This window comes from Nyctibius grandis, chromosome 6 (assembly GCF_013368605.1).
Source record: "Nyctibius grandis isolate bNycGra1 chromosome 6, bNycGra1.pri, whole genome shotgun sequence".
Taxonomy (NCBI): Eukaryota; Metazoa; Chordata; class Aves; order Nyctibiiformes; family Nyctibiidae; genus Nyctibius; species Nyctibius grandis.
In genome coordinates, this window is record NC_090663.1 from 12016608 (window position 1) to 12041497 (window position 24890).

Genomic DNA, 24890 nt, shown 5'->3' on the forward strand with positions numbered 1-24890 from the left:
TTGACAGATGTGGTCCATGTCTATTCACTGTGCTTTCTAGGCTAATAACCATTAGAAATGTGATCGTTGACTTCATTAAATCTTACTATTTCTTTTAAATATGTTCCGATATCAAGTTCAAATTGGCCAGTATGTCTAACAATTTCAAATAGCAAAGTTCTTGGAGAAGGAGCATAACAGCAGTTGGCAATGATCTCACAAGGTCGCCTAACTCCCAGGTCCTGTAAGATTCTGCTTTTATTTTCAACGGTGGTGCTTATAGGCAATATATCTTATTTCTTTACGCATGGGAATTTTCTGTGTGATTTTTAATTGCTAGTTCTGTCTCTATGTTTTGCTTCTTAAAGTTTTTGCCATCTTATATGTGTTCACTTTGATAGCAGCTTACAGAAAAAGAAGGAAATAATGTATCTGTAACGGACAATATCAAGGGAAAAATCTAAACTTTCAAAAACCGTTCTTTGAAGTAATTTTGATTTTAAGAAAATAGATTGTTATATAATGATTGGAAATATAGTATTCTGGTTCACTAGCTGTGAAAAAAGTTATTATAGGAAGGCTATACATGTGATTTTTAATCAAAATAATTCTAGGTAATCTTTTATGTGGTACAGAATTAGTTACATTATATTTATGTCCGACAGATTATAGTAAAACTTTCTACAACATTTCTGGCTCTTTCCAACAAAAGACTTCCTCTAGATTTAACTATTTGGGATTGTATCACAACAGGTGAAAGTAGGTAAAACTATTCAGGTCATTTTGGGAGCTGTTTTGTTTGGCTCATGTCTGCCACATGTTCAATATTAGTAGGCTTGAATTTCCTAAAATAGGTTATTAGTATATAGATTTATGTATTAGTAGATTTGAATCTGCTTTTTAAGAACTCTAGAGTTTCAAGCGTGTATCAATATAAATAATTTTCTGCAACTGCACAGCTTTGCTGAATGAATTGAACTAATCACTACAGTGTAACACACAAAAGGTCAGTTTGCCGTCTTGTTCATTATCATTGCTACCACAAATCTTACCATTCATCACACACAGGACTAAACATGCTCCAAATAAGCATTTGCAAAGAGAAGGCCCGAGAGCTGAAGCCCTTTGAATTTTCTTCCTAATCTGTGCCCCAAAGATTGTATCATCTCTCTGTTAGGTCAACTCTTCCTTTAGTCTGGCTTATGATTCCAGTTTTTATCACCCATTCAATAGCTTTTAAAAATAACATTCCATTGCTTTCTTCCATGCATCTTTTCCTACTTGCGAGGGATCCTTTATAAACTCCCTTACTTTCATCACTCATATTCCTCCTTAAAATTCTCATTTTCTCTAATGGCTTATAAAAAAATGCTAATGCTTAGCCACCAATGTGCTGTGAGTGGCAGGTGTCATATCAGGAAAGTATTCTTCAGTAGTTAGTCTCTGCCTCACCATTTGTTTGAACACATTTGTAGCTTCTTGCCTTATTCTTGGATTGTAAGCTCCTAGGAGGAAGCATCTTCTTGTAGTTCTATGGGTGTAGAGTAACTAGGAAGAGTGCTAAACTAGGGACCTTAACCTTGCCACACACACTCCCCTGTAATTAAAGTAATGAGTAATAATAATTAAAAAGCTCAAGTTCTGTCTAACATGCATGCTATTGCTTAAAAATATTGGACTTGCTGTACAGTTTTAGTTGTGACGGATTTTATTTGGGATACAGGGAGCAGAGAATGTGAATTTAACCAAAGGAATCTTTTTTGAATTAAATTTTTTTATTTGCAGTGATATGAAAAAAAATATTAACAAAGATGAAAATCAGATTTTTGGAAATACTGAATTTGCTTCTGTTACAAAGTAGTGTTGTCTCACTGAAACTGGCACTTAATAAAGCACTTTTTAGCATCGTTAAAGCCAGTAAGCAGCTGGTTCTTGGTTAGGATAGCATGCTTTTCTCTGTGGCTAAGTCTGAAAATACTGTGTCTCTAAGGCTGAATAAATTCAGTATGCAGATATGTTTCCTTGGAAACAACTCATAATTTTAAAGCACATGGAGCAATGCAGCCTTTATGTAATTTATTAATGTGAAAGACCTGGCTCTCTTGAGCCTTATTAAATAGATCAGCCTGTATTGGCAGGAAAAAGGAATTTGCTTTGATTACAAATACAGCTTTTCAAGTGCTATTAGATACTGAGATATTCGTGAGTGGAGCACATATTCCTGCTATTGTGCCAAGCTGTATTGCCCATTTGGGTGAAACAGTTCATACACTTTCTTCCTGAAGAATATGAATACTCAGGACATTCTGCCTATTCTAACAACTTCCTTTTGTATTGCTGCCAGGGTGCCACAATTTAGAAAAGGTTATCTTGCTCTTCCTTTTTAAGATGCCACATTCCAGGGAACAGAAATCCTAGTTTGAGTTTAAACAAACGAAAATTCTCCATTTATTTCGTTCTCAGGGCACTATTTCAGCTATGTCCTCATTTGTATTGCAATAACATGAATGATCCTCACAGATCTATATTTTAGACTCATAAAAATATATAATGTCTCTATTCCAAAGCAGTCTCCAGACTGGACTGAACAACACTTCAGTAAAGCACATGGTTCAGGAGGATTGTTTGTGGCAGGGAATTATTAGGAGTCAGAATGGCCCAGTCAGGTTCTAAGCAGGAGAAGGAAGTTGTTCATCTTCCCAAGCTTTTCAACAGCTGAGATATCAAGCTAAGTCACTTACCTATACTCATGCAGACTGAGAAATCAGTTCAGGTTTCTGGGCTCTTGGTGAAAGTGCCTGTCAATCTGCCTCTGTATAAGGTCTCTAATAAGCAACTTTACCTGCCTCTCACCTCAAACAGAATACATTGCTCATCCTTCCATTAGTTGTTTACTGCTTTACTTATGAAGCTGCTGAAATGGTCTCGTAGAGTCTACCAAATGAGGTGTTTGTTTTTGTTTTGCAAGCACCATCTTTTTTTTTAAAAAAACAAACTGAAGAGTTATAACAAATAATTTCCCATCTTGAATTTCCTCTGCTGCCCTGAGTCTGAAAGTCTTTGTTGTCCCAGGCATAGTCTCCTAAAATTGCCTACCTGGCTTGATGGGCACTGTTTTCAATTGAGATCATTGTGCAATCGTGTCTTTATTGTGACCTTTTTTCTGTAATGTAGACGCTTCAGACTATGTTGTGGTAGATTTTACATTGCTTGTGTATGTGTTTAAACAGATTTGCCATGTTCCACAATGTCAGGATACCTAAGGAAAACATACTGAATATAGCTGGAGATGTCACAGCTGAGGGGAAGTACTCAAGTTCAATCAAGGTATGAATCAATGTTTTGTTTCTTTAATACAGTTCATTAAAAATACAAAGGTATAAGTAGGTTAAGAGATAGAGCACAGGCCTTATGTTGGGAAGTACTAGATACCTGGACTTAAATAAGGCTGTTGACGATTTCACATGAGATAGTCAGAATGCTGTTTTTTTAATTGCCTTTCAGAGATGTTTCAACTCACCAATTTTACTGACTTCTTGCTCTTTACAGTGCCCTACTGATCCCAAAGTAGTTTAGAGAAATTACTTTTGAGTCTTGCCTGAATGCCTTATCTGAATGTGTCAAGAAACAAAACTGGCCAATCCTCTGGGCTTCTGATCATGCTGCCAGAGTTGTGTCTTTACCAGGGATGTAAATGAGAAGTTAAACTCCCCACTGAGTCTGTACCTTTTATTCATTCAGGATGTTAAAGAGCGTTTTAGTGCAGCTCTGGGATCCTTGTCCACTGGCAGAATTCTGATCACGGCAGTTTCCACAACCAATTTAAAGCTTGCCTTATCAATAGCCATTCGCTTCTCAGCAGCTCGACGTCAGTTTGGACCAACTGATGATGAAGAAATACCTGTTCTTGAATACCAAACACAGGTAAATACTTTGGAATTCACATCTACAGAATTTTATATAATGAAACTCAGATTCAGAGCTACTGCAGCTCAAAATAGCAACACTGAAGTCCGTGAAATTAGAGTTGTCTGTGTCATCTGAAGTGTCATTCTAGTGCAGTTGGGAGTGTTCACTCCAACTCAAGACCTTCTCCTGGCATGATCAGGCTTTTGACAGAAGTTCTTGGAATAGCAAAACCCAAAATATTCATGTTTCTCTGAAGCACCTAGAAACATTTGTCTTTTAAAATAGTAACCTTTTCAGAGGTTGCACACGTGAAAGTACTGCAGATGTAGAAACTAGTATTTGTTTTTAAATGTCAGTGCCTCTTTTGCTGCTATGCTAATTTTCTCTTTTTTTAGCCTTTATGTTTTGAAAGTATAGAAATCAATTACATCATTAATTGTGGTGAAGTCTCAAGCTAGCACTAATTTTGAGAGGAATATAACCAATGTTTTTCTGCAGATTTTGCGGATGAAAAACACCTTTTGCTCTGAAAAAATAGAGCAGGAGTGTGTAGGGTAACTGGGAAATAGAGAAAACTCAGATCTGGTGAAAGAGATAGGTTAATATATAAGAAGTGCTGAAAACAAACCTGCCCAGTTTGTCCTTGCAAAATGGGAGCGTTTTTCCGGATTTGCACTTCGTCTTGCAACTTTGAAAGATTTCATGGGTTTCTGCAAACCGGTGAAAGCTGCCTTCTTTCCACCTCTTAGGAATAAGCCAGGGTCAGCTTCCCACTATTCTTTGAGTCTCTCAATTTTTCTCAGTTTTGGCTTGTTCTGTGGGCTCTGCTTGCTGAACCTCTCATTCCCTTCTTGCTCTACCACAAAGGCTTCCTCAAGCAGTTTCTCTTTTCCTTCATGGTCTCCAAGTTGCATGGAGCAGCAAAGATGCTTTTTTTCTCTGCTTCCCAGCCCTGTTTTTTTTTTTGTCACAGAATGCAACCAGCACTAATGTACATTCAGCAATGAACAAGCAAGTGAAACAGTTACAACCTCTGTCATGTTGGTACTGAAGAAACACATGAATCATGACTGGCCCTGGCATGCCAGACATTGTATAAACACAAGGCAAAAATATGTCATTGGTCCCCAAAGCTTCAGTGAACTTTTGCACTGGTTTAACAGAATATTTATCACAAATTCATAAAATGCATGAACTAGAATGACATAACTGTGACTTGTGTATAGAGTAGTTACACTTAATTATGTTTATAGATGGTTATTGTTAAGTTATCTTCTCCATAAAACGGTTTTCCAATTTGAACAAAGCAAAAACGAATGGGTTAGTTCAATATTATAAGATAGTTACACATATATAACTATAAAAATATATATCAATTTGCAGTCAAATCTGTTTAATTTTTATTCTAGCAATGGCGTCTTCTTCCTTACCTGGCTGCTGCATATGCCTTAGATTATTTCTCCAAATCCCTGTTTGAGAACTTTGTAGAATTTTATGCAGGCTTATTGACAAAGCAAAGGAGTCAGAGACAGGTAAGATATTTACAAATTTCCTTACTATAATAAACTGGGAATTATTAAATGAAGGACCTACATAGAAGTCTTAGGCCATCCTACAATCAAGAATGCTAGAGCAATGTCTCAGAAATATGGGACATACAAAGTAATGATTCAAGTTGCATTCAGAAAACTATCCAAATTAGTTTTGATGGAGTGGTTTAAGTTTTATTGATTTCTGTGGGATTTAAGGTTATGTTCCCTTGCAGAATTGTTTATCATAAATATATGATGATAATGCAAATTCAGCTTATCACTGTTGTAAATGATACTGCAGGGGGCATATATCAAAGGCTTTCTGAACTGATACTGTTCTTTATTCCTGCACAGACTCTGTGAGTCTGGCTTGAGTTTGCAATTCATATTCATGCATTAGGATAAATATTTTTGGAGAAAAAAGTTAAGACTTTTGAGTCTTAATGCTGAATTTCTCATCCACAATCAGACCATTGGAATTCACCCCTTTACAGAGGAAATATTTTGATCTATCTGCCTCTGTGCAAGGACTGATTCTCAACGAAAATAACTTCACTATGGTTTTTTTTAGCATATACATTTTATTTATTTTTTTTTTAAATTAAAGTATTAATTGTTAGGGCCTACACACTGGCTGTGTTTTGCTCAGATCTCACTTAAACGCTCAGGCTTTTTTCAGCTAAAATAAAGCTTGTGAAAGATTTGTGTACTAATGGCTGTGTATTCTAATTTCTCCTCTTTGCACAAACCACAGAAGAATCTGTTTGGTTTTTTTTAATCTGATATTTTATCTCTGGAGGTCTCCAGTGCAGTTACTAATCTTAGGCAAAACAGTGGCTATCAGAAAAAAAATCATGATAGATAAAAATCTGATTGTTGACAATGTTAAGAATGTATTCATAATCCTTATGAATTCCTTTTGTTCTACAGGAGATCTAAAAAAAAAAAAAAAAAAGAAACCAAAAAAACACAACCAGGGAGTTACTCTTAAACAAGTTTTGGTAGTATCAACCCACTATCTCCAGAAACTGAAATTCCAAACACATTTTCAAAGAAGGGCCAACAGAGTTAGTGTAAATGCAGGCTACTGTGATTCTCTGGAAATTGAGGGGGTACAATTAAGTTTTCCTACTCTTTGCAAAGTTCATGCTTGAAAGATCAGTGAAAACCATGTAAGGCAGTAAATATAAATACCCCCTTGATGACTGGGGAGAGAGGGATTGCTTATGTCACAGAGGGGACAGGAGCTTTCCTTGGACATTTCACCTTCATCCACCTGCCTCTCCATCTTTGGGAGGAAAAGGTTGGCAAGCAGTGAACTATTCCGTTCAACGCCATGTCAACTGGCACATCTGAGCTAAGATGTACCCATGTGTCTATCACCCGGCACATATTGTTGCTCTCCCATATATAAAAGTTAGTGCTGAATGTTTTTCAGTTATGGCAGGGTTTTTTTGTGGCAGCAAAAAATATGCTCCGCCCTTACATAGATCGCAGAAAATTTTATGTATATATTGCCAGTTACTATTTTCTTCATTACAAAGCAGTACATGTAGCTATGGCTTTTAACTGGTCACAAACTTACTTTGTGTAAAAGTTATTACGCACTTGTAACTTGTTTTTCACAAAGGCTGATTTGGGACGTGAGATTCATGCCTTATCTGCTGCGAGCAAACCACTGGCTTCTTGGACTGCTCAGCAGGCAGCCCAGGAGTGCCGAGAAGCTTGTGGAGGACATGGTTACCTTGCCAGTAAGTTACAGAATACCGCATACACTGATCAGAAAGAGAATGACTATGCTTATGTGTTCTTTGGCTGTTGCTGTGTCATGGTGTCTGAATTTTAGCAATAAGTTTAGAAAGGGGTTTTTCCTCATGTCCATATCTTTAAAGTTCATTTCATACCTGATACCACAAAAAACCCCTAAACCTGTGCAGCATCTGCACCAGCATTTGGACAGACTGTACATGTGATTCAGTCTCAGTTCCAAAAATAAAGATGCAGATTTTATAGATTAAAATTTCCCTTGTAAGGTGAATGCCACGCTTTTCTAAAATCTTTCCAGTATATTAATTTTCACAAGCTAAACAGTGAACTTTCAAGCTCATCTGTTGGTAGCGATAGCTATATATGTATATATATATACACATACAGACAAATCTCTTGCATTTTGTCACAGAATAATTCTTTAATCCCTCTTAACTTCCATTAACACATTGCAATATATTAAATTGTGCACTTGTTGTTATTAAGTGAATCGTCTGGGTGAAATCCGAAATGACAATGATCCAAACTGCACATATGAGGGAGATAACAACGTCCTGCTTCAGCAAACCAGCAACTACTTAATGAGCTGGATGAATTACATAAGAGGTAAGTTTTCATTGTGGAATCCTATGCTGGACCCAACAGTGTGTAGCTAATGGAATTAGGAGGTAATTTCATACTGAAAGCAATTGACAGTCATTTAGTCATTTTGTAGAGCATAAATAATGTGCTACAGACTCCATCATATGATACATTCACAATACACAGATATGTGCTGCAAGAAATATTCTTTCAACTGTCTTGCAGAAGCTAGCTAGAATTTTTGCCATCCCTAATCAGGTTAAGTAGTATCTGGGAAGTTCAGTTTAATTCAATGGAACTACTCCTGAAGTCATTGTAAGTCTGGGTGCCCTCTGCTCGTTGTACTGTGAAACAGTTCATACCACCTAACTTGGTAGCAACATCCATCAGTACATTTTGTAGTTCTCTAGATTTTATTTCAATTTTCTAGCAGTGAGCTTCACCAGCATCTTACAGAACTGGAAAACTCAGCAGTAGAAGTTGAATCTTATGGGGCTTATAGGCAGTGATGTCAGGTTTTTCAGCACTTGTCCACCAGTCCTCATTTGACTGGACTAGGCCGTAATAAAATAAATGCTATGGCCTAATTGCATCTGGCCTATCAAGTGTATGCACGTCTCTGTAATAGGCTTTTAGTTATAGAGAGTCTGATTTCTTTTCTCATAGATCATTTTTATTTTCTTTGGTATTTCAGATAAAGCTCCTTTTGAATCCCCTTTTGGAACAATAAGCTTTTTGCAAGACTACCATCATATCCTTGGCTGGAAATTCACAGCGATTAGTGTTGAAGACTGCATGGACTCCTCAGGTAGCCTTCTGCTGTTGTTAAACAGATTTAGAATCTTAAATTCCTTTCCAGAGGAAAGGATCCAGAGATTTGAAATTCAAACTTTGCTACTTACTAGATATTTGTCACATTACTATTTGCTGACTTTCTTTGTATTATATGCATTTCAATTTACTAAGAACATAGTTTGCATTTCGAAATATATCCGATTGTCCCCAGCTTCAATTCTGGAATGGAGGATAGCATCAGATATTTTTCTTCCATTTTCGTTCCTCTAAAATACCATTTGTGATCTAGGGGGTTTTTGCCACTGTATTGTTGTTTTCAAGTGAAACTGTTGTAAGGGGCATTGATTGCCGCTACCTTATATCACTAAAATATCTTATTTTAGAAAACCATACAAGTGATTTAGAAATCCGTTGAAAGGCTTTAATTGTGTGTGCTTTTGGCAGTTGCTTTTGGTTGCATAGAGAAAAATGAGTAATGGTGAAAGAAAATTCCCTGCAGTTTTCCTGGCTTTCTCTGCTATAATCAGATCAAGTATGACATTAGCTGCCACTCCCACTTTTGTATCACTGTGAGCCCAGATTGGCCCTTGGAGGCAAAAATTAACAAAGAAATGAGCAGATAATGAAATAGTGACAGGGCATTGAGCAAAAATGAAACTGAGAACATTCTGGGGGAAGAAACTCCAGTCTTAATATATAAAGGGCAATCGAGTTGATTCCTAGAATTCAGTAACCAGGTCAGTGCTCAAATAATTGCAAAAAAGCTGAACTTCGGATAGTGATGCGTAGTACCAAGTGAGATAGTATCATAACAGCTATGGGGTAAAATAGGAATAACTTCAAAATACAAAGGCTTATAAGAAAAAGACTAGTTCAGAACAACTGCTTGCTTTCTTCTTTGTTTTATGTCTCCAACCTGTGAGATCAAGCAGAGCACAAACTGATACCTAAGCCTATGTCCTCTCCTCTTTTGTAACACCTACTGAACCAGACTATAGTTTTAAAAATATCTGAATCTGTTTATTGTTCCATTCTGTTAGGAACTGGACAGTTAATTTAGGTACCTAAATTTAGGCAGCATGGGAACACTGACAATTGCCTAAATAATCTTCTACATTAAATCTTAAGCTAAGACACAAGCAAGCAGGATTCATACAAGGACTTTGTGCTGAAGTACTTTTTTCCTAATTGGTTCCAGGCTGCTCTAAAAATATAACACACCTATGTACAAAGCAGGTCATTCAAATGCGGTTACATTCAACCACCTTTGCAATGTTAGAAGTAATGTACTTCCAGGAAATGCGGACTGTCTTCTGTTCTTACATTCTCAGAAGAGACTGAGTACCTTGCAGACCTAGGTCTTAATATGGGAAGAAAATAACAAGCTGAAAAAATGTGATCGAGTCAGAAGACTAAACTGAGCTGTGGATATACCTTGTCTTTTAGCTTGGGGACAGTTTGAGCTAGTGTATGGTCAGGCATGGTATGTCTTCACTGTACAGTTACAATCTGACTATCTTACCCAGATGTTATTTATTGCATCTACAGTAATGGGCAAAGTGTCATGTTAATGGATTGATTAACACTTTCACTTTTCACCTTGAATAACAAAAACTGAGACTACAGTAGAATCTGCATGTGACTTCTTGCATTATAAATGTGAATGTTAAGAATTTTGGTTTTCTCTTTTTCACAGTTCCTTTAGCAGCATATAAATGGCTGGTTTGCTACCTGCTCCGAGAAAGTGACCTAAAGCTGAGCAAGGAGAAGCAGTCTGGGCAAAGTGATTTTGAGGCAAAAAACAACTGTCAGGTAATACTTACACAGCTTTCTTATCTTATTTACTTATTTTCATCCAAGTTTGTCAGATCCTGTTAGTTTTATGTTCTTGTGTCATGAAGTACAATTTCCTCAAGCATAAAGCAGCAAGTCAAATGTAATACCTGTCCATGTGCATTGTATTGAACATGATAGCAGAAGGACAGTTACCATCAGCAGAAGTCTCCCAGGATATATCTCCCTTCAGAAAAGTTGCAGGCATGTGCTGGGTGATGTCTGTAATTTTGATAGCACAACTTCTGAAGACTAAATCTACTACTATTAAATATACTACAGCATCTGATGATTACATCTCCATCTGCTCTTGTGGCCAAATACATACTGTAGGAAAGAATCTTACTCTGGCAGGTAGGTAAACTAGATGACCTAATAGGTCTTTTCTATCTCTAGTTTCTATAGTGCAAAGTACTCGTGAAAGATACCAGACTGACAGCATTGGAACCTGAAAAGGAAACATTGACAATCTACATATAGCAGGTCCACTCTCTCACCAGAGAGTTTTAACAGTTAGGAATGGCTTAACTCCAAATTTCAGTGTATATCCCCAAGCTCTCCAAATTCTTCCCTTACCTCCATGAGAAAACTGGCTCTCATCCAAGGAAAGAACACTTGTCATTTGTCACTGAGGAGAGAGATCTGTTTCCTGAAGATGGCCAGTGTCATTCACCTTATCTGCAAAGCTCATTAAAAAAATCGGGAAGGAATATGCAACTCTGCACCTAGAAAGAGCCAGCCTAGCTTCAGCAGGGGATGGTCTGTATGAAACCATTGGTAGAGTGGAGGAAATCTTTCCTGGTTTTGCCCTAGAAGCAGCTTATTAGAGAAACTCTTCAGGGTCAAATTTAGAATGGGAACTGCAAGAAATTCAAGTCTGATTGCCTGTCAGTTGGCCAGCTCTTGGGAGGCTGGTGCTGGAGCCAGTACGTTAGAGAGAACGGTTTGCTCAGAAGTGTGAAAGTTCTCTTCCCTTTTATGTTCAAATGTGCTAATTTAAAGATGCTTAGGCACAAAACTGCTTTTGACATAGGCATTGATATACCTTAGGTCATTAGGTTTTCTTTTCTCCGTACAATTCATCTTCAGGAAAGCAGGATTTTTTATTTTAAATGGCATGACTCAAAAACATCTGATAATGATTTAAAGCTGTACTTTAAAGACATGTACATATTTGATTTAAAACTTTCTGGGCATGAAGAAGCACTGTTCTGTCAGCTCAGTGACTGACTAATATATAATATTTGTTCTTGCTATGGGAGATCTGGAAGAGATTCCTAGCCTATCCCTAGGTTATTTTGGTTTGGGGATAGCTTGATAGAAACAATACGGAAGGGCAAGCAAAAGTAAAGAAGGAAATAGAATTATAGGGGAGAAGAATAGGGAATTAATTCTTCATGCTTCATTTGCGATGTTAAGACTTATTTCATTCTGACTAGGGAATTGACATTCATATCTAAAAAAGTCCATCTAATAAGGGGGAAGTGCTCCCTAAACCTGCAGAGAATAGATGTGTATTTTGCAGTTCATACTTGTATATGAGCTTGGGTGTAAGTATGCCACTGAACAGCTATCAAGAAAGAGACAGTAATCTTTGGAATATGCCTTTTTTTAAATGCCACAGTGGATTTAAATGCAAAGATGATGCAAGTAAAGAAAAAAGAAAAACTAATCAACTAATTCTAAATGAAAAAAAAAAACCCGAACCAATGGGCTAAAAAGAAACACCAGTTTACAGCATTGCAATGAATCAGCCACAACAGCAATGGTTTCAAATTCCCCTTCTGTTAGCCAACTCGAATGTTTTCAGTCAGCAGGCTATTTCATGGTAGGACATATGCCATGATACAGCAAAGGTGAAGTATATAAAAGTAGACAAGTGTTCCTATGTGAGTACAATCATCACTTAAGGTTTTATACTCTGTATTAACAGTAACTGGTGACTTGCCTTTCTGATCAGATAGTTGGCAAAGATTAGTTGGATAGTTCTTTCAAAACATATTGCAGTCTATTGCAATCCATAAATAGAACCCACTCATGCTAACATGATCAGATTTTTTATTTATTATTTGAAGGGACTGTTACAAGTTTTCAACAGGTTACTGAACCACTTTGAAGATTTTATCCTCTTTATAAAACTCTGCATAATATTAAATAAATGTAAACCTACCTTTATCTTCTTAGAGTTACATGGGTTTGTTAATGATCCTAAAGTCAGCAAACCTGATTTTGCATGATCTTCTCTCTGATGTAGATACTTGATCCCATACAGTCTGGGTGCAACTGCCAAATTACGCTGGTAATAGGCATATTGGAGTGGTATAAGAGAGTACCCTTTGGAGTGGTATAAGAGAGTACCCAAACTGGAACACAGTGGAAAATTAGGAACTTATTTCTAAGAGGCATTTCATGAGGCGTTTCATGACTAACCTTTACAAAAACATTGTAGAAAGAGTTTTCTCCCAGAGTTTCTTCTTAGACTTTCTTTAATCTCAAGGTATTAATCTCAAGATAGATCAGCAGATCTAAATCAAGAAATCTCCAGATTTCTTCTCATCTCCAGATGCCAGAGCAATGCCATTTTGCACCAGCTGAGGATTGGTTCCATGTACTTTGTTACTCAGTGTCCTTTTCTGTTTCCTAAGGTATACTACTGTCGATCATTAGCCATTGCTTTTATTGAACAAACGGTCTTACAAAGATATCGTGACTACACTCATGATCCCAACATACCATCTACTCTGCAGCCAGTGCTTAAGAATCTCAGTGCTCTGTATGGACTCTGGTCTTTAAGTAAACATCTGGCTGTGCTCTACCAAGGTGAGATCAGCTCTCTGAATGTATTGTGCATGTCACTTTATAAAAGTCCTAAGTTGACAGGGGGAAGGAATCCTAATTAGGATTTAGACTAGAGCATTTTCTTACTTCCTGTGTAATATAAAACAATCATTCTGGACAAAATTTTCAGGAGCAGGAATCTGGAGTGACAAATTAACCCAAAAGACTCTCTCTTAGCTCAGAGAAGATGGAGGGCTCACAAGTTTTGCTATGGTCCAGTGCTTGGGGGAGAGGAGGGAGGGTAGGCATCAAAACGGTGTAGTGTAGCTTGTTAAGGCAAAAGGTTCCAAATGTCTTAGATCAACGGTTTTGCAGCCAACTCATTAATGAAAGACAGTCAATCCAATTACACAGGAGCATCTATTTAGTGTCTTGAATGCTGAACTGATAAACTCCTTTGTAAAAGGATTGTATCAGTGTAATCTTAACTAGTATAAGCTTCTTTGTGAATGTATTTGCAGGTGGCTATGCTTCAGGTGAACAAGCTGGTAGATTTATTCAGAATGCTATTCTGGAGCTCTGCTACAGGGTAAGCCCTCAATATTGTTTGTTGAGATTAAATAATAATATAGCATACAAATACTAAAAAAGAGATATATCAGTTATTCTGTACTTCAAGGGGTAAATCAGCAGGATATTACATTAATAGTTTCTGAATAACTTCCTGTTTAGTAACTCATTGACCCTGAATCTAGTCCTAGTTTATTTACCAAAAAAAACCCCAATATATATTACAAAATAACACTCTATCATTTGTGGCCTTGCAATCTTCATTGGAAAGCCAGTGAAATACTGCAGTCCAGTTCTATTTATTTTATTATTGTGTTAGCTCATGAATTTTTTTTCTCAACACAAAAGCTTTTCAAACTGGATTATATTATTCGCAGGTAAGCAAAATTTCAAAGAAGAATCTGGACATTATGTTTTTAAAGTTCATAAATATGTGGTTTTATGTTTGTAAACAGTACCATCTTGGATAAATTGTGTTTTGAAACCTATAAGCAAAAGAGGAAAACAATTAAAATACTTAAAATACAGTCTCTTTTAGCAATTACCCTGGAAGGAAAAAAGTAAAATAAATCTAGACTCCTTATTGTGAATTTCTATTAAGTTACCAACAGCTGGTACTTTATGAAAATAATCTTTATGCTGCTCTGTAGTTCATAGGTAGCCATAGACAACTACAGAAGCTGCCAAATATGCGCCTTTTGTTTTTAAACAGTTGAAAGATGATGCAGTTGCCCTGGTTGATGTCTTTGCTCCTCCTGACTTCATTCTCAACTCTCCTATTGGTAAAGCTAGTGGAGAGGTAAGAAAACCCATTTTAAAATGTCTAAGTTTAATCAAGAAGGTTATTGCCTGTAAATAGCCATAACATATTCAATACACTTCTGTCCTGGTTTCATTGCAATTTGGTTTCAGTTTGAGGCCAGCCACCCTGATCAAGGCCCTTAGCAGTTAAATCCAGGGCAGCTGACCCAGGCTGGCCCACAGGTGTATTCTATATCATTAACATCAAGTTCACTATAAAAGGGAGGGCTTAGGGGGGAGAAGTAGGGCTTTTTTTGTTCTCCTCTTTTCTAGCCTTCCTCTTTCTCATTCACAATGATTGCTATTACTGGAGCATCTTGCTGCAGCTTTGTAGCTAAGTATAATTTTGTGTGGTTTGTATTATCATTTATATTAGTTTCTTTATTTTATTAAATCTGTTTTTAATTTTAACCCACGAGTCTCTCTCCTTTTCACAATTCCTTTCCTCGGTTGGGGAAGAGACATTGGGTGAGAGAAAAACTGTTACTGTTTAGCTCTGGGTGTGGGCTAAATGTAGACAACTTCACAGCTACAAAAGAAAAGGAGGACACTTTTTCAGTGGAAAGTACCAGAGTTAAATTGATGTCAGTAGAAAACGGCATTTTGTGTTTACTGGAGATAAGCTTCACTGGGAAACTCATACAGTATTGCTCTAGTTTGCTCTTGTGGGCATCTGTGCTGCTGAACAACAAAAAAATACATTATACCATCTGCTAAGATTGCTTAAGGAGTAACATGTCTTTAGTATATAGCTTAATACCTTGGAGAGGTAGTAAGGTCTATTTCTTCTCTGCCTAGGATTTCTGCTGCCTGTATTGGTATTCACAGTACACCCAGTTTGTGTGATGTGTATATAAATGGTGTAGAAATTAATTCTTTTTTTTAACTTTTCATAATTTTTTTTATTTTAATAAGGGAAAGGAAAATTTAAAACTTGTTCTGGTTAAAAATTATATCAGAAGCTGCACAATTCTTTGAGAATTCTGTTTATCCAGTGGGAATTCTAGGATATGACGGAGTATCTTGTACTCACCAGTGCAAGGTACAGCGTTACCCAATGGATCTCGGTAATCTTAATACAGACTTGAAGAATGATGTTTTGTTAGCACCTCTCCTTGCTTTAATGAGAATATAATCCATCCTTGTTAAGGCTGAGAAGGATTCTTTTGTGTAGTCTAAATTATACAAAGCAGGAGTTGAATCAAGAGCATGAATGGCCATACTGGATCCAGTTCACAGAATACTCTGTAACTTACAGTGACCAAGGAGAACACTGTATGAAACAGATGAAGTATTGAGGTGTTCTTTCCCTGGTGTCTCAACTGTTGGCAGTTGGTGGTTTAAGAGAGATCTCATGCCATGGATTTGGCTATACTTAGGTTATGGTCCCTCTCTGCTTTTTTTTCGCTGACATATTAAGAGCTGTATTTTATTTCCAAACTCTTGGCAGATCAAAGTTCTTGCTTACTGGCCAACCCTACTCAGCAGGGCCAAGCTGTGGGATAACTCTTATGTAGAGACAGTCACAGTATGGTAGCTTGGTTTACTGTGGATAGACCCTGTAGAGAATCACTGGAGACTGCCATGAAGTTTGACAGGATTGCTGAGTCAAGTGTACTCAATGCTTTTCAATATTCTCTGTGTCTCCATATCTAAAGTTGTCCATTGTTCCCATGGTGATTAAGCAATACAGAAGGCAGCCCAGACGTTTCTGAGGAGACACTGACCTAACAGAATGATTACTTTGGTAACATAGTCTCTACAAATAAAGGAGGGAAGGCTAGCTCTAGGTATCCAGCCTCTCAACAGGAGGACTATAATCATCACTAGAAACTTTGTTTCCCTTTCTGTAGGTTTTAGAGGATTAAATTAGTGAAAGAGGTCATGGGAGGGAAGCTCCAAACATAACTCTAAGAGAAGGAACATCATCTGTAAGAATGTTAAGCATATCTGTATTGGCCAAAAGCCCATTTTCACCCATTATTATGTCTCTAACAGAAGCTGTAAGCAGATGCTATAGGCAGGAATATAAAATATGGTCCAAGCACACAGTGATCCACTCCTAGAATACTACCCCCTTTCTAGCAGTCAGCTAGAGGTTTCTTATCAGCAGCTAATAAACTTGTCATGTAATGGATTTGGCTAGCTCCTCTTTGGCTAGCTCTTAGCTCACACAAATACAGAAGCCTCAGAGGTTTATTAATATGAGGAATATAATATGTGAGACATGCAGATAGGACTCTCAACACTACTGACTTAATTGTGTACTCAATATTTGGTAAGTTTTTTGTAAATTCATTGAGTCATATTGAGAAAATAATTTCAAGCAGTGATATCCGACCCATGTTCTGCAGAATTCAGGAAGGTTTTCTGAGTTGCGTCTAAGTCTGTGGTTTTCAACTTGTGTAAATATTTTCAACTGAAATTCGAAAAAGGCTGCCAATCCATCACTCAAAGAAAATACTTAATAAAGTTCCTTGTCTCCTGACTGTCTAATTCTCTATTCATTGCTATCTTTGCAACTTCTAAAAACCAATGCAAACATTTTAGTAAAAATTACAGTATGATAAAGAATACATTATTGAAGCATAACAGGAAAATAAATTTAATTCGGTATAATTTGGGTTGTTCAGCCTGGAGAAGAGAAGGCTCCAGGGAGACCTTATAGGAGCCTTCCGGTACCTGAAAGGGGCCTACAGGAAAGCTGGAGAGGGGCTTTTTACAAGAGGAGGGAGTGATAGGACGAGGGGGAATGGTTTTAAACTGAAAGAGGGTAGATTTAGATCAGATATCAGGAAGAAGTTCTTTACTGTGAGGGTGGTGAGACACTGGGACAGGTTGCCCAGAGAAGCTGTGGGTGCCCCCTCCCTGGCAGTGTTCAAGGCCAGGTTGGATGAGGCTTTGAGCAACCTGGTCTAGTGAAAGGTGTCCTTGCCCATGGCAGGGGGATTGGAACTAGATGATCTTTAAGGTCCCTTCCAACCCAAACAATTCTGTGATTCTATAACCTATATTGTACTGCAGTAGAGTGCCTTGCACCACCAGCCACAGATCATCATCAGAGCAGAAGAAGAGTTTCTAAATTTGTTATGGGTGGCTTTAAGCACTAAATGAGAATTCAGTTTCTCTTTGAAAGCAAGTTTGATGGTGTGGTCATCATTTCGCCATAGAAGCTTTGACAATCTCAGTTTAAGTATGTGAAGTTATCGCCACATTTATTTCAAGATTAATTAAAAATTGTTAGACAACATTAAATCAAACTTAGAGTGGAATAAATAGTTAACACTAGCCCACGTAATCAAGGTAAAAATATATTTAATATTAAATATATTTCAATATTCATTTAAATCATCACAAATATATAGGGCCAAGCCATCTTTTGATGTAGAAGAAAGGCTTTTCTCTCTACATCGCTGACTGCTTTTATGCTATGTTAATGTTGTATTATACTGTATTCGAACTTACTGCTGAAAATAAGGCCTTCCTTTCCTCATCTTTCTATAATGTTATTTAAAGTTTTAAGCTTCAGTTAATTATGAACTGCCAAATATTGCTAAAATTACACTTTTGCAGAATTTACTTCCCATGTACTTTTTTTTTAACCATTCCTCATAAAATTGCAAATTGATGAAGATGTTGAATTAACAATCTGCTTATGAGAGAGGAATTTCTTATGCACAGATTGAACAGTTCACATCTGGGAGAGAAGTTATGTTACTTTCCAGAAATGTGTTGAAATAAAGGTAAAAACAGACGTGCACGACTGCTTTCAGACAGAGTCTTTAGGTTTGGACAGAACAAAGGTTAGCTTAATATAACCTTGTTTCCAAATTTCTACCTTTGATAATACCAGCTCGTGTCAAGTTGAAAACAAGAAATTATAAAGGTTACTGGTTTCCTGCTCTTACGTCAAGGATGGTCTAAATGATTTACACTGATATCTGATGTTTACGGTACTTCGAAATTTTATGCTTTATCTTTGTGTTTATTCTTGCCTGTACATAATTATTCACCTTTGTTATCTAGAAATTCAATCACAATCTCGTTTCAACCGACAGGTTAATTTATCTTGCAGAAGTTTGTTTTATTTTCTGTATGAATTAATCATTTTTTATTATTATTTTGCAGTTATATAAAAATATGTGGGCAGAGATCCTTCAAGGCAGCAAAGCTCTGAACAGACCTTCATGGTGGGCAGAATTTTGTATTAATAAACCTGTTACAGGCAGGCTGAGGTCAAGATTGTAAACCAAACAACTTGGAAGAGGCTGGACGGGCCTGAGATGGATACCATATTTCAAACATCAGGAGGAAATGAGACCATATGTCAAACTGAAAATGAAAGAGATTTTCATAGAGAAGTGCCAAGTTTTAAAAGAACTTTGAAATCAAGTCCAAGTTGGTCTCAGGGACTGTTAACATAATAATGACAGGAGCAAGACCAACACGTCTGCACACTATTCGTATTTACTCATTTAAATACAAAAAAATGAAGATTCATCATGATCACTGCTTTGCAAAGTTTCTATAAAAGAAATGTTCCAATCAGTCTCGTGACTTTACTGTCATATTACAGAAGTTAAATAATTAAAAACAATTCCCACCAGGGATTATGAATAAACTGAACAAAAGCAAAATAAAAGAGAATTTGAAGAAAAAAGGTATCAAGAACACCAAGAGCGATAAACGTGTATTAAGGGATGGGAATGATTCTGGACAGCCGCTTTGAAGTCTGTGATTCTGATTTACTTCATATGTCCCTCAAACTTGATTGCTCTTTCAATGCGGGAGAGGACTGGGATTTTAGATAATCTGGTTTTGAATTGTGTATAATTGTAGATAAAATTAATTGAAAGCAACTCATTTATACGACTTTTTTTAAGAAATGTATGGTAATGCAAACTTGTAGGTCGTAGAATTATTCTTGGTTACAATGTTTTCAGTACTTCAAAACCAGTATCAAGCCTGGAATGCGTTGACACACATAGAAACTGCATCTATGTTTTAGACCAGAATATACTCAAAAGAATTATTATAAATATGGTGTTATAAGAACACATGACAGTGGTAGGCATTATTGAACATATTAGAATATTTCTCTTTCAGCTATATTAACTATCAAATATTTTTATTCACAAATGGAAGAGACACAAAGTTTTGAAAATTCAGAATATTTTATGCTTTAGATATGCTGTGAAAAACAAATTCATTTTTCCCTTTGTTGTATCTATGTACTGAAGTACTGTTAAAACCTAATTCCTGTTGCCCTTACTGTTGTGAGCAATCCTATTAAGCCAAAGAGATTACTTTATAAGTTAAAAAATTTATTATTATTTATGGCTAATGAGGGATGAATTATGGTTTGGGCTATTACATAAATGCGAGTTCAATACTTGTGTGTTGAATTCTACTTGAGCAGAATCAGACCGTTGTCCTTGTGGGGTTTTATAATTTCATCTCTTCTTGCAGTGTCAGTATATGAAAGTTTGTAAATCCTTACAGCCTGCCTTACAGAGGCTTCTTTGGTTCCATCTAAATCTGACAGCTCAGGAAACATTTCATGTCTGGAGAATGCATTGTAAGTCCAGTGTTAAAAAGATTTCACAAGAGTACCTCAAGGTACATTTATTTACTAAACAGTTTTTTTTTTTTAGAAGTTTTTGTTTGTATTTTTAAGAGCAGTTTATCGGAGAATCTGAGGACTCCCAAGTACAATTTAGGACAGGCCAGACGGAAGCATTATTAACTATGATTGTAGTGAGGGAACATTCAGAGAGCATCTTCCCCTCTGCTCCCCTGTTCTCAGCCAAGTGATTGCAGAGACCCAAGCTATATACCCTTTCAGAAAAAAGAAAGAACAAGGTGAGGAAAAGCAATCATTTCAATGTTAACAAAGCCAGGCATCCATCCCTGCGGGCATGGGCTCCTTGGGTAGCTTGCTAACTGCCACAATTCTAATGAATCAAACAGTAACTAACATGAAAATATGAAGACATGGCTCTTGGTGGAGTCTGTAGTAGTGGCACACCCTGTGTTATCTTAGCTCAGAAGTGGGAAGTTGGAAACAATCACAGACTGTTAGATTTTAGTTGAAAGGAATGTTCTTTTAGTAAAGATAACTGCTTAGCCAGACCTCTCAATCTTAAATATTAATAATTTTACCACCACAAGTTCAAGGTCATTTAAAGATGATCACCCTCAACACACTTCAGTAAAAAAAAAAAAAAAAGAAAAAAACCCAAGCAAACAAACGAAAATCCCAAAATGCTGAAACTGTTGTTTATAGTCCTGTTGGAAAAATGGATAAAAACTGTCTTGTTAAACTTTACCTGTGGGGTTTTTTCTGAACTTCATTTTCTTTGCCAGAGCTAGTCAGTCTTGCCTGTGTTTTTTCTGCCTCTATTCTTTCTTCTTTTCTAATGAGGTACCATAATTCAGGATGTCCCAATAGAAGCTCTTTGTCTAGCTCTTGAACTGTAGGAAACAGTCAAAAGTTTAGCCGCCTTTGCTGAAAAAAAAACCAGTACAAAGTACTTCCTTTGAACTGTTTTGCCTCTTTTAATAATGTCCAATAGGTGGCATCATCCCATGGAAAAAAATAACAGATCAATACAGCTGAATACCTGTCATTAGATATTATGTAATCATGGAGTCTCATGATTATCTTCATCTGTTTTCTGTATCTCTAGGGAATCTAGCAAGTCTGTACTGCTTGCATTGTGCAGACCTGAAGGAAGTAGGCAGAGCACATTATGCCTGATATCCAGTGTGAACACCAGGATCTCTGACAGTGAAAGGGGCACATGGGTAAGAGATGCCCTGCCACATAAAATGGAGAGAGCAGTAGCATTGATCTGTCACTCCACATTCTGTACTATCAATTGATCAGCAGCATTATTTCACTGTCTTACACATGTGCAATTTCACCATCACCTCTGACCTCTTCATAAGTGATACAGTCTTTTCCTGCCTCCTTCCTCACAGCTGGGAAACAGAGCTGTATGTAAATCTTGCATGTAAACTATAAGCCTGCTTATGAGGTCTTGTAGGCCAGAAGAAAACACAAAGGTGTTTGGCATGTAGCTTAGGCCCACTTTCATCCAAAAACAACCACTGAGAAATCAGCTATGCCACAATGCAACAGAACTGAAGACCTGGTGAGCCCCAACGGTACTCACCAAACACATGACAGGATAAAGACACCTCTGTAGGAATCTATGCCTAACCTGTTCCTGCTAATCTTATTTATTATGACTATTTGGTCAACATCCAAACTCCCTGATAAAAGCTGAGCCCCTCCGTGCTGATAAGAACTGTACAAACTGGCAGGAAAGTGTGCTGCTTGTTCTGAAAAGGTTCTAACTTCGACTAGAGCAAGCACTGCAGAGAGTGCATCAACAAGAACACGATTATGGGCAGGCAAAATGGGATACTCAGTAAAGTGTCATGATTATGGATACTAATATGAACTGTCACACAGCTTGCACTAAGCTTAGAGCTTCATGGGATCCTTGGGTACCCACACAGTCAATGGCAGGAGTTAGAGACCTGAGTTCCAAAGCTGAAATAAGTACAAGCAAAGCAGGGGTACCGTGAGGCCTTGGGGATTTGCTCTATAACACCACACATCTCTGTACCACCCGCTGTTGGGGGTGATGGCGGCTGCTCACCAGAACTGTTTGCAAGCTCGGTGCAGGTGTTCAGCAGCTGTTGGGCTTCATATGCTGCCAGCAAAGGCTATCCCCGTTTACTCTCACACCGAGTACGAAGCCACGGTGCAGCAAAGGCAAGCTCGTTCTATGGGCCAGAGACACTCTGCACTCAGTATTACCAAAACTCCAGTATTTTCTGTATGAATATCTGGATAACCATTCTTTAATCAGTTATGACTATGAATTTCTGACCTGTATGTTAAGCCAGACCTGTGTAATCAAATGACCAAATTATCCTTTTCCTCTGAAGTCAACAATAAGCCAAAGGTTCTAGAGGTCTTCTACATCCAGCTTCTGAGAGCAGCAGAAATTGTAAGTGTGAACTTGCAGAGCTGCAGCATGGAGGGAGAAAGATGTCATGAAATTTGTCAACCAATTATCTACTAAATCATAGGGCAATAATTCAACAAGTACCACAAGATGTCATTATTATATGCAGTTTGTTCCTCTTTACAGGACATTAAATATAAGAGGCCTCTGGCAGAACAGAAAAGTCATTTCCCTCACAGTTCAAATGCCAAATAAAGTTGGATATGTCACTTTAACTTGGTTAGGGAGCTGGGTCAAAGGCTGTCAGGTAGGTTCAGTCCAAAATAATTTGGCCATGGGAATCTGTCGTGTCAAGCTGCCACATGAAGGCAGCTAAATCTGTCACCAGAAAGTTGAATCCAAGTAGGCCTGAAAGAGCCCCAACCTACAGCTTCCCCTGTGCCCTGATGACTTGTTTCCTCGATAGTGGCATTTGCATTCTTTCTGACTTTGTCAAACCACCTACCTGCCAAGGGTATTTCTAACTGATTTCCTCTGTGATGTGGTATTTGTGCTGATGGGACTCAGTTAAAGCAAAAAATCTCTTTGCTATCAGAAAAAAAACAAATTGTTCATGTGCATTAGGACACTGAGTGCACACACCTCCCTTGGTGATGTGGCAAGATAAATACATGAATATTTCACATCACCTTTTGTAAGAGCGATGGTGTCAGGAGAAGGGCTTAAAGAGCCTGATGGAAGCCCTACCATCTTTACAGCTGCAGTTTGTGGATACGGGTTTCCCAGAGGTGCTTGTTTTCTGCAGAGATAAGCAGATTCATACGCTGCCATTTCTGTCTGAAAGCCTCTTTCCCACTGTAATAAATGATTTTTTATGTGTTCTGCAGGGTAGCAAGTTTCTCTTCTGTCTGCCTTTATTCATGTATTTTCTTTACTGACTTAACGTGTTTTCAAACCTGAGCGGTGATTTAATACTAGCACATGCTGTCAGCGTGACCGGTCTCTCTCTTAGGTGCAACCATATGGACAGCATGGAGGCCTGTGTTTCCTCCTGTAGCACTGTAACTCCATGGGCCTTAGCAATGTTTTGTTATTCCCACTTCTCATTAGCCTGAGATCAGGGTAAGGCTCCAGATCACTTTAGCTCGGTTCACTGGCCTAAGGAGCACCATAAGCAAAGGGGAGCTCGCTGCATGAGACATCCATGTGATAGCATAATCTGAGACAGACAGATCCAGCCAAGGGAAGGTCAGCTGTGACCCCAGCAGGCTGCCCACAACACTGTCAGGGGGAACGGAAGCATAAAGCTTCACTCTTCTCCAAGCAAGTAGAGTCTCGGGTTTATCAAATACAAGCAGAGCATTTCACATAATTTCCTTTCAGAGGCAGAGATAACAAATGCAGTTTTTGCTGAGAGCAACAGTTCTGCTGACTACCTTGCCTTTTTCTTTCCCAAATTTTTGCAGTCTGGTTGCATTTGTTCAACATTCCCACAGCATGAACCTCTCTTCAATAAATGCATCTTCCATTAGGATTTTCTTCACTGTGTTTGTCAAAGGACAGACCAGCAAGTGTGTGACTAGAACAATTCCCAGTGGATTTTCTGAAGCAAATTTACCCTTTTTTTTTTTTTTACATTTTTATTTAGGAGCTATGGTCAACTGAGATTTGCAGAAGACTCCAAAGACCCAGTGTCAGTGGGGAATAGACCCCTTCACCTGCCCACGTCCTTCCATCCTCCTGCAGAGTGTCCTCCCCAACTCATTTCACTTGCTTGTCATCTTCTCTGTACTCACAGCTTTGCTAAAAACACATTTTTGCCAAATCATAAAATATCCATTGTTATTCCTCCTTTTGTGCAAAGAATATTTTTAAATTGTAAGTTCTTTGATAGAGAAAATGCCTCACAGAATCACAGAATCACATAATGTTAGGGATGGGAAGGGACCTCAAAAGATCGTCTAGTCCAATCCCCCTGCTGGAGCAGGATTACCTAGATCATGTCACACAGGAATGCATCCAGGCAGGTTTTGAATGTCTCCAGAGAAGGAGACTCCACAGCATGCCTCAACTCATAATAACAATTTGGTTTAGATGGGCAGTTTCTTGCGGTGTATTTGCCATGGAGAGATAACCAGGAGTTGGAAAACAGCCCGTGGAAGAATCAACATGGAGCTCTAGTTTGGTCAGACCTGTGACTGTGATAGCGATGCCCTTCGTGCTTTCAACAGGTGATCCATGGGCCAGGACACCATCTAAGGCATCCAGAGAAAAGCAACTCTACTGTCAGTGTGCCGTACAACATATACTGCACTGGCCCTACCACCTCCACAAGGTGTTTTGGGGCAGCCTGTACCTTAGG

At 37.8% G+C, this 24890-nt stretch overlaps 1 protein-coding gene across 1 annotated transcript in view; it reads left to right on the forward strand.

Moving 5' to 3' along the window:
* The window catches only part of ACOX3 (acyl-CoA oxidase 3, pristanoyl), a 37937-nt gene extending 16953 nt beyond the window's left edge, over positions 1 to 20984 (forward strand). Inside the window, exons 8-18 of the mRNA XM_068402981.1 lie at positions 3210 to 3306; positions 3721 to 3903; positions 5298 to 5420; positions 7051 to 7171; positions 7674 to 7793; positions 8464 to 8577; positions 10261 to 10376; positions 13043 to 13217; positions 13697 to 13764; positions 14458 to 14544; positions 18675 to 20984. Coding sequence (XP_068259082.1) covers positions 3210 to 3306; positions 3721 to 3903; positions 5298 to 5420; positions 7051 to 7171; positions 7674 to 7793; positions 8464 to 8577; positions 10261 to 10376; positions 13043 to 13217; positions 13697 to 13764; positions 14458 to 14544; positions 18675 to 18794 — 1324 coding nt within the window. The 3' untranslated portion in view covers positions 18795 to 20984. The remainder of the gene's footprint in view (positions 1 to 3209; positions 3307 to 3720; positions 3904 to 5297; positions 5421 to 7050; positions 7172 to 7673; positions 7794 to 8463; positions 8578 to 10260; positions 10377 to 13042; positions 13218 to 13696; positions 13765 to 14457; positions 14545 to 18674) is intronic.
* Positions 20985 to 24890: the final 3906 nt, after the last annotated feature.